The sequence below is a fragment of the Rhincodon typus genome, chromosome 35 (assembly GCF_021869965.1).
Source record: "Rhincodon typus isolate 14 chromosome 35, sRhiTyp1.1, whole genome shotgun sequence".
Taxonomy (NCBI): Eukaryota; Metazoa; Chordata; class Chondrichthyes; order Orectolobiformes; family Rhincodontidae; genus Rhincodon; species Rhincodon typus.
Genome location: NC_063366.1, coordinates 9,861,209 through 9,871,907, shown reverse-complemented (window position 1 = coordinate 9,871,907; position 10,699 = coordinate 9,861,209). Strand labels below are relative to the sequence as shown.

The window sequence follows — 10,699 nt, the reverse complement described above, 5'->3', positions numbered from 1 at the left end:
GTGGGGTCATGATCAAGGGGGCAGTAGGAGGAGGTGTCGGAGAGTTGGCGTCTGGCCTCGGCGATGTAGAGGTCAGTGCGCCATACTACAACTGCGCCTCCCTTGTCCGCGGGTTTTGTGGTGAAGTTGGGATTGGAGCGGAGGGAACAGAGGGCTGCACGTTCTGCAGGGGAGAGGTTGGAGTGGGTGAGAGAGGTGGAGAGGTTGAGGCCATTGATGTCTCGGCGGCAGTTGGAGATGAAGAGGTCGATGGAGGGTAGGAGGCCTTGGGGTGGTGTCCAGGAGGAGAGGGCATATTGGAGGTGGAAGAAGGGGTCAGTAGAGGGAGGGTTAGGCTCACGATTAAAGAAGTAAACACGGAGGCGGAGGCGGCAGAAAAACTGTTCAACGTCCAAGCATGAGCGGTATTCGTTGATGTTTAGGTGGAGGGGGACAAGGTGAGCCCTTTACTGAGCACTAACCATTCTCCCGCAGTGAGGGGGAGGTCTGGGGGGATAGTGAAGACCCGGCAGGTCTGGATGATACTCTCGCATTTCCCGTAACTCATCCCTCACACCCCCTCCCCGCAATAACAACCAAAACAGAATCCCCCTCATCCTCACGTACCACCCTACCAACCTTCGGATCCAACGCGTCATCCGCCGACACTTCCGCCATCTGCAATCCGACCCCACCACCAAAGACATTTTTCCCTCCCCACCCTTATCTGCTTTTCAGAGGGACCTCTCTCTCCGTGACTCCCTTGTCCGTTCCACACTCCCCACCAGCTCCACCACTCCCGGCACTTTTCCCTGCAACCGCAGGAAGTGCTACATCTGCCCCTACACCTCCCCCCTCACCCCCAACCCAGGCCCTAAGAATACCTTCCACATCAAACAGATGTTCACCTGCACAACTGCTAATGTGGTATACTGTATCCACTGTTCCCGATGTGGTCTCCTGTCCATCGGGGAAACCAAGCAGAGGCTTGGGGACTGCTTTGTAGAACACCTACACTTGGTTCGCAACAAACAACTGCACCTCCCAGTCGCGAATCATTTCAACTACCCCTCCCACTCCTTGGATGACATGTCCATCCTGGGCCTCCTGCAGTGCCACAACGATGCCACCCGAAGGTTGCAGGAACAGCATCTCATATTTCGCTTGGGAACCCTGCAGCTCAATGGTATCAATGTGGACTTCACAGGCTTCAAAATCTACCCCGCACCCCACTGCATCCCAAAACCTTCCCAGCCTCCCAACCTGTCCTCCCACCTATCCACTCCTCCCACCTCCAGCCCCACCCCCATCTCTTACCTATTAGCCTCATCCCGCCTCCTTGACCTGTCCATCCTCCCTGGACCGACCTATCCCCTCCCTAACTCCCCACCTACACTCACCTTTACTGGCTCCAACCCGCCTCCTTGACCTGTCTGTCTCCTCTCCATCTATCTTCTCCTTTATCCATCTTCTATCCGCCTCCCCCTTTTTCCCAATTTATTTCAGAATCTCCTTCCCCTCCCCCATTTCTGAAGAAGGGTCTAGGCCCGAAACGTCAGCCTTCCTGCTCCTCTGATGCTGCTTGGCCTGCTGTGTCCATCCAGCTCTACGCCTTGTTATCACAAATTCGTTTATACTTGTCTCTGGAGCGTTGACTGAAAGGTATGATAACAGAATATCATATTGTCCATTTTGTGTTAAGCTAGACCTTTTAAAAGTTCTTTCTCGATTTGGGAAGCTGAACCCAGATGATTATGAACACGAAATTGCAGAGTGGACAATGCTGAATGTGATGTTGACATTTCCATTTCCTTGATCAATGCTGGATTGCCCTTTGTGTTTCATTCCTTTTGGAATTTGTCAGAGCTTCCAATACAGCTGTACGTGTTGTTTGAGCATTTCCAGGTATTTACCTATCAATGTAAAAAATATTATCATCTTGGCCCAAAAATATTCTGGACCGTGACCATTCATAAATTGTCAGATACTGAAATCATTCGTGTCTAAAAACAATCACATCTATACAATATCCAGGTGTGCGCTGGCAATAGGTACGTGGTGTTTGCATCATGTAAGTGCCAAGAAATGATATTCTTCAAAAAAGGCGATATTCAGATGTTGATATATTTAACATTCAAATCCATTACTTATACTTGATCGCATGCTATTAACAGCTTAGGGAGTTAGAATTTATCATGCAATGAACTGGACGAGCTGGATAAATACCACAGCTACAGAAACATGTCAGAACCAATGAATACAGAAACAATTAACTCACCTTAAATCCAGGTCTATCTCTTCACCATCAGTTCTGCCAATCTTTCTGGCAGCAGTTTTGACCTCAATGACATTGTTTACATTTCATGTCCTATTCCATGTTTGTAAGACTGTATTGATAAGCTGGGACAAGGCAGTTTATGGGCTAAGGTGGATATACTCAAAGCATACTGGCAGGTGCCTTTATCCAAAAGAGTGAAGGCATTTATGGCCTTTGTGACATTGCAATGTGCTATACTATCTCAGTCGTGCCATTTAGTATGAAAAATGTGTCAGCCACGTTTTGAAGACTAACCAATAGAGTAATTTTGGGATTATCCAACCGTCTGTTATATATTGATGACTGCTGATTTTTAGTCATACCGAAGGAACATTTGCAGCATCAAATGGTATTGTTTCATCAACTTTAGGAGGTATGCTTGGTGACAAACCGGGCTAAGAGCAAGTTGGCAAAAGCCCAAGTCCTATGCCATGTTATTAGACATGAAAAGATGGTCTCACGAGATGCAAAAGCAAAGGCTGCTGGGGAGTGTCCTCATACCATCAGCAAAGATGGTGGTGTAACAATTTCTTGGATTAAGTGGATTTTATCAGAAGTTCATATCAGATTTTAATAGTGTATTTGCTCCATTGACTGACTTATTGAAGAAGTACAGAAAATGTCAGTGGATGGCAGAGTGCCAAAAGGCATTTCACAGCATTTCACAGTTGTTTTTACAACTGCCCCAGTACTCAACACACCTAATTATGCCAAGCCATTCACTGTGGTTATCGATGTGGGTGTAACTGCTGTACTCTTACAAAAAAGATGATGAGAAGATAAAAAGAGATCTAGCGGGTATTTTCCAGAAAATTGTTGCTGGGCGTTACCACATTTCAACATTTATATTGCCAGTAATATGTCTGAGACAATTGTATGTACTGATCGTAAACCCTTAAAGTTGTTGGAGAAATTCTAGATGGTTTGAAAATTTGAAAATTTTACATATGCCAGACGAGAGAATTGCCAGCCTGTTGTCATGGCTCTGATGAGGAAAGACGGAGTCATGCAGTTGTGGGAACAAACGGACTGAAATAGGCTGTAGTAGTGAATGTTTGCATGCCTAGATTCAACGTATTGTATATGTGTCTTAGTATCCTAATAGCTCAAATCTAAGTGTTTTAAAAATGAAGCCACCTTTGTGTATTTTTGGCTGTTTTTTAAGGGGGGAGGGTCTGACGATTCTGTGGCATTAGGAGGTGTATTTTGTCCTCCTTTGTTTTAAGAAAGAGATTGTCCGAGAGGTGATAAGTGGCCTTTCGTAATGTAAACAACTTGTGAGGCCTTGGGTTTTGTTTAACGTTGGAACAATAGAAGTAGCCTGGATGGCAGTGACCAGCTCTCACAGACCTGGATTTCCAGGTTTATTTTTAGCTTTTATATTCAGCTGGAGCTGCTGGAGTTTTGAAAAAGTGAAAGTTGATTTCCCCTTCTCTTGGCTACAACGAGAAGTTGGGGTGTCTCTTCCCACTGTGGGCGTTGCATGTGAGAAAAAACTAATTTCTGGCTTTGCATTTTTGCCAAGGGGCATGTTTATGGGATGTTGGAACAGTTAATTAGTTATAGTTACTGTATCTCTTATTCTGTTAAGTTTTCCAATAAAGTTGTTATTCTAATTTCTTTCTTTCTTTTGTTGTATTTTAACTGTAGTTTTTGAATATATTGTGTTTTGCTGAAAATACAAGTAGTTTGACAAGTCGAAGTGCATCTGGACAACTGCCTCAATGTAAGAAAATATCCGGGTCAAGGCTACCTTCTTAAAACATTTTGAGGAGTCTTATCCAGTCCATTACATCATTTAATAGTTCAGTGGGAAAGATAAAATAAGCGCTACAGAGATGCTGAATGAAGAGAAGTACTAGAGGTTGTTTCTAATAGAAAATCCAAGTTTATGCTTAATTCTTACAGAGAGTGCATTTTAAAAAGTAGATCCAAAAAAATTACCATAACACGTGAGTAACCATGGAATTGCTCAACTCTTAAACTGAAAGGAATCAATCTAGCTCGTCTGAAGGAGCATAGGAACACAAATCAACTGTTCAGCCCATAGATCCTGCCTCGCCATTCAGTACAATCACGGATTTTGTCCATGTAAATGTTCTTTCCCCATAATATCCGAAATCAATGGACATTCCTGTCTGAAAATGCATCAACGTCTATTTTAAGTATATTCAAACAGTGGACTTGCACAGCTCTCTGGAATAGAGAATTCAAAATATCCACAACGCCTTGACTAAAAAGATTTCTCCTTAGCTCAACCCTACGTGGCTTCTCCCTTTTCTTGAAAGGGTTTACCTGATTCTACACTCATGAAAAATTGCAAACACCTTAAATGCACCACTCTGTCTAAACTGTGCACATATTCTTCTTAGATTTCATCGAGATCAGTTCCCATTATTTGAAACTAGAGTGCATACGATCAAGTTTCCCAATCTTTCTTTGTAGGACAATCTCGCTATCTGAAAAGGAACATAATTTATGAATATTAGTCGCACTGACTCTATGGAAATAAGACCATCACTAATGTCAGTTGCAAAACTGCACATAATACTCTATTCACCGTCTAGCTAAGATTCTGTACAATTGGAGCGGAACTTCACTCCACCTGTCCTCAAACCCTCTTGCAATAAATGTTAAAATACTTTGACAGTTTTGCATTGACTGCTTACCTGAGGTCTAACGTTCAATAACCTAATTAGTGAGGACATATTCCCCAACTTCTCTTGCTTTAAGAAACATTCTGTACATCGAGGTGACTTGCCTATCATTTTTCCACATTGTATTTCATTTGTCATGTAGTGGCCAAGAGGCAAATGCTCTCTCAGCCACTTTACATCTTCCTAAAGTCATACATTCTCATCTCATTTTGAATGATCGGTTAATTTGGGAGTAGTGTAGTGAATCCAGAATCTAAATTACACATTAACTTTGTGTTCATCTGTGTCAAAGTACTGACCCTCATAATAGATCAGGATTCGCAACCTGCATATCTTAAAATTAGATTCATATTCCTATTCTCTTTTTTGTCTTTTAAGTAGCTGATCCTTAATCCATGTCAATACATTACATTCTAACCAAGGCTTCCGTGGGGCTTTGAAGTTTACTACATTAATTGGCTGCCCTTTATCAATAATGCTAACAAAATCCTTAAAAGAAAACATAAACATGCTCGTGGGGCACGATTTCTGGTTCACAAATCAATATGGAGGATGACGAATCAGATCATTATTATCCAAATCCTTAATAATAGATGCGAGATTTTGGATAATGGCTGATTTAATGACAACAAGTATGCGATTCCCTTTCTTTTCTCTTTAAAACAATTCTGAAGAAGAATCATATTGGGCTTGAAAAGTTAATCGTGCTTTTCTCTTAGAAGATGCTGCCAGATGTGTTGAGATGCTCCAGCACATTTTGTTGTTATCTCAGAATACCACCGTCCATAATATTATGCTTTTATTTTAGGAAAGGTTAGTGGTTGTAACAGTATATCCAGCCCCAATCCATCCCCCAACCCAATCCTACAAACACTCTCTTATAGGCTCGACCTACATGGGACAATATGATTTTGACCATTTGTTTTCCTTCCTGTTTGTGGTTTGTAGATCCATGTCTAGACTGCACAAATAAACCTCCAATGGTTAAAATAAAATGCAAACTTTTTTTTGAGCGTGTGTGACCTTAGAAGGTTGACATTACTGTGCTACTGATGAATATTCAAGTCGTCTTTGTCATCTATTTCTGTCATTTAAATAACGAACATAAAGAAACAATGCTTCTTGTGAGTAGATGTGGATTTTCTTTTTTACTTAATCTTCTCATGTTACAGATATATTTCATTGAGCAAAACCATTGATTGCTGTTGTAATCCAGTTTGTGTATGTTCATGCTAAATATGAAATTGATGGACTGGTAACAGTTGAAACCTCCTCGTTACTGCTCTCAGTTGTTTTGTGTATTGCTTATTGGAAACATCACTGTGGCTGGATATTTAATCATTATCTTCAACTTCTGTCTGAACTTGGACTGAGTCATTCCATAAATAAATGTATTAGTGCAGCAGCTCAATTCCAACAGCATTACTCCAACTTGCTCAAACATATATAAAGAATTACTGTAATTTTTTGGATTGATACCTGAAATTTTATAATATAAGATGTTTAAAACATATACAAACCACAAAATTATAAAGTTGCCAGACATGGTGAAGAGTAAAATCAAAGACTTCCTTCTGCTTTCCATCTCTGGATCACTGGAATTCTCTCCCTTACTCTGACATTTTAGCTCTTTACGTACACGACTGGCCACTAGTACATGTCTCACAGTCAAGGCATTGAGCAACAAAATTAAACCATATGGAATCAATGGGGTTAGAATAGTCTCAAACCAATTAAATCCTATCCATCCAGGATCAGTATAATAGCTTCGTTTGTCTTTACAGAACCAGGGGACATTGTCAATTATCTCTCCAGGTTCAAATCTAAAGTACAAGGTGATGTCTTTTAAACAAAGCAGAATACATGTTGTTGATAGTATCACAACCGCCATTTTCTCTGTACAATATTTTTGTTTCAATTTTTGGCAGCAAACGGCCACAAATCGATCACATGTGAAAGTGATTGTGAACCAGACAGAACAGTCGGTTGCTGCATAAAGCAGAACAGTGATAATACTACACACAGGGGTGATTTCCAGGAAGGATCGTGGAAAATAATAAAAACAGAGTCTAAACAGTATGATGTCAAAGCTGATGACCAGCATGTCTGCCGCGGCCATGGCCAGCAGGTAGCAAGTAGTGCAACTAGAGAGGCCGCACTTTCCCTGGGACAGAATCACAATCGCCAATAAATTAACTGTGAAGGATCAAAGGGAAAAGAGAAAATGAATAAGTGAGAAAATGTTATGTATTCTGTTTTCCTTTTGCATTCAGGTCAGAGGAGTACTTTTTGAAAGTCACATCAAAGACTTAAATTCAACATATTTTCTTTCAGATTTGGTGTTGAATGAGGCAGAACAGGGAACATTAGTGGGAATTTGAGTGAAGTTGTGATGATTTTCAGTCGTTTGAAAGGTCTAACTGTCAGTGTTCCTACAGTTATGCAATGAAATGGTGGAATTTCAGATTTAGATACCATTTGGGAGAACATGTGTTACTTCATTGCTTGCTTCTTTAAAATGACCTGATCAATTCTTCCAACACTTCCAATATCTATTTTTCTTATTCCAACAATGTCCTATTGAAGAACATCGTTGCAACATCTATCTTTTAAACTCCTTTACCCCGTTGACCATTGCCCAAATGTCACCCTCGTACGCCAGCAAGCAATTTATACCATCCCTTAAAATTTTATAACTGTATATGTGACTCACAATAAGATGTCCTCGGTATTGAAGAGGGCACATACAAAACTTAAAAGTGCATGCAGCATTACGATGTGAAGCAATCAGATTCATTTCTAAATCTTCAGAACATAATTCAATATCAGACTTTCCCATATCAATTCATACGGAATATTGTACTGAAATTAGAATAGAACTAGAGATTATAATGGTTTAAGAAGGAAGAACAATTGGCTATTCTTTCTTTACTGTTATCAGGTTTGAGGGAAAACCTAACAGCAATCTGGAAGATTATGAATGGATTTCATATGTTCAACAATGTTTCTGAATGTTGCCTTCACTGAAAGGAGAAATTATTTAAATTATATCTTAATGAATATATCCAAAATAGCAGCAACTTAATTCTGGAATTAAAAAAAAAGACTACCTTGTTTCACGCATTTGATAACGCACACACATTGTAATTCAACAGTGAAATATGCACCCAGCGAATTCTCATATGCGAGAGTTGCCATTGATGTGTGTTTAAGCCATACATACTCCTTTAGAAAGAGAACTAAGTTGATACTTCAATAATTTGTAAGCTACAAAGGTTTTTCTATTTCCTTGTCAGTTGAGGAAGTAGCATTAAGCCATAGAGACAATTGAGGAAAGCACTGAGTGCGTGACTGTTCATGGCCATTATTAGTTCTGAATCTAACATTATTGGTGCAAAGAAAAGAAACAAAAAAAAGAGAGAAAAAAAACACAGTCACAGATTTAGACTTTTCACATTTCACGGCCACTTACCAGGAACACAAACAACAGCAAGAATCATGTAATATATTGTTCTGATGGCGTGAAATAGTTCCTTATGTCTCTTTGTAAAATGATCTATCTCTTCGTGCTGCAGGCAGACTCCCTAAATTAAATTCTTGCATGATACTTTAACCGAGCCTTTACTTATGTATGGTGATATGCCCATAGAGACCATAACACTACAAAGACTTTTGGTTGAGCTCATTTCAAAACAAAAATATACCAACAAGCAAATGATGCCAGCTGATTTTGCAATGCTTTGTGAGAGAATATATGGCATTTTGGGATTGATATATGAAAACACAAGAGATTGAAAAATATGATTCGATTATTTGACTAATGAGAAAATGAAATACGTATTTGCTCGACAGCAATGTCAATCCTTCAAACATTATCAGGTCCACTCAGATCTTTATGTGTGTGCGTATCAAGTTCAATATTTGGACTGTTACCTCAAGCTTTCTCTATTGCCCACTTTATGTGTTGTAGCCACATTAATTAATTGAAGAAGGTGTTCCTCTCAATGCCATCTCAATTCATTCCAGTTTGACAAAATATTAAATCCATCAAATGAATGCGACACTTATTACAGTACAACATCAAAAAGTAATGCCAGCCTCCAAATGAAAAAAAGTACTCAATGAATCTACCACATTTGATTAGCTTTTACACTCAAATCATGAATGTAATTGATCCAACAATGATTCAGCTGTACAATTTTGATAGCAAAGTAATCAATAATGACATTGTTGTTGAATATCAAAAGGAGAATCTCTCTAGCTGGGGATGTTACTTACATTGGAACAAGTACTCAAATTCTTTGCCGCTTATTAGATCCAGGTTGAATTCTGTGTAGATTGCACTACCAATAAACATGATCTTCAATATATCAGACGAAGCACGATTCATACTTTGCAAATATGATCGAACCTCCAGGTTTTTGATGCTGTTCTGCAGGGAAAGTCATTGTTGCAGCATGCAAACTTTGATGAGCCTCTGGATATTCTCCCTAGCTCTGCTTTGGTGATTTTTCTTTCTGAGATGGAAATATTTATATTTGAATAACGACAGTCATCATTCTATATACTACATATATGACTGAAAAACAGTGGAGACACTCCTCAACATTATTGTCTACCAGAATTGTACTATGACTTACCAATACTTTTCAATTACATTGGAGGCAAAAATAGACAACTTTAGGTCATCTCTTTATTTCAGTTATTTGAATTCGGTCTGCAAAGAGGTCAGGAGCTGAGTGATATTGGTCTAAAGTAATGTAAAGGTGTTATTGCTGAGGGAATGTTGCTTCTCAAGGGAAATTAAGGGAGGGTAAAAAATGCTCGCTTTTTCAACCGCAATGATTGAAGATACACAATAAATGGCGTATTCAGTATAAATGTGGAATAATAAGTGATAATAAGAACTGAGAATAGGAGAGAATGAATGGTCTGTGCTGAAAACAATCCATGTCATAATTGAACCAATGTGTTTGTTGGGTTAAAATCGTGAAACATTGGAATCAAGCTCTAAAATAATCAAACACGATGTTAAGTTAAAAAGACTGCAGGGTCCCCAGTGAAAAATGAATTTGAGCTAAGGCTCACTGAAACATTGCAGCAGGTCTCAGATGAAATGTTGGCCAGGTAACTCGGTGGTATGTTGATGCAGAAGACAGCAGGAAGCTTAGCGTCATTTTTATGGATAAAACGTTGGTGTTCTGCAAAACAGTCACTAGTCAGCTTTTCCTATTCCCACTGTAGAGGGGACCACACAGTAACAGCAAATACAGTAGAATAAATTGAGTAAAGTGCAGGCAAATCGTTGATTCACCCGGAATGTGTGTTTGGGGCTCTGGATGATTAAGAGGTAGGAGGTAAATGGGCAAGTGTTGCATTTTTTGCTGTTGCATGGGAAAGTGTTGCGTGCATGCCCTGGAAGCAACTGTCTCTATGGAATCCTGACGAGGGAGAGGAGAGGAATATGTGTCTGGTCACGGCATTTCGCTTGTTTTGGAAAACAGTTGTGGCTCACAATCCTATGGATATGTAGGCTGTTTGTGTGGGAAGTGAGGACTGGGGTACCCTTTTGTTGTTGGGAGGGAGAGGAAGACTGTTCCCAGAAATGGTAACATATGTTGAGAATGAAATGGACGAGTCTGAGATGGACCAGGTAAATGTCAGAACATCGTATAATTTGGAAGAGAAATTGATGGTATTTTTCCCAGTTCAATATGAGAGAGGGAGCATCAGCAAGGATTTCATT

General features: G+C 39.9%; 1 protein-coding gene across 1 annotated transcript; it reads right to left on the bottom strand.

Annotated features, from left to right (window-relative positions):
• Positions 1–6,238: 6,238 nt before the first annotated feature.
• Positions 6,239–9,343, bottom strand: LOC125486938 (probable G-protein coupled receptor 139). The gene is made up of 2 exons (XM_048616504.1): positions 9,232–9,343; positions 6,239–7,149 (listed from the first exon to the last, which is right to left on the bottom strand). Exons 1-2 carry the CDS (start codon positions 9,341–9,343, stop codon positions 6,239–6,241), a joined length of 1,023 nt encoding a protein of 340 aa, XP_048472461.1.
• Between the last annotated feature and the right edge of the window lie 1,356 nt (positions 9,344–10,699).

Bases quoted from the DNA above. Each gene is read 5' to 3' on its own strand.
- LOC125486938 (XM_048616504.1), bottom strand. From the start codon at position 9,343: ATGAATCGTGCTTCGTCTGATATATTGAAGATCATGTTTATTGGTAGT. The intron at 7,150-9,231 runs GTAAGTAACATC...GATCCTTCACAG, and splicing joins ATTTGAGTACTTGTTCCAAT to TTAATTTATTGGCGATTGTG.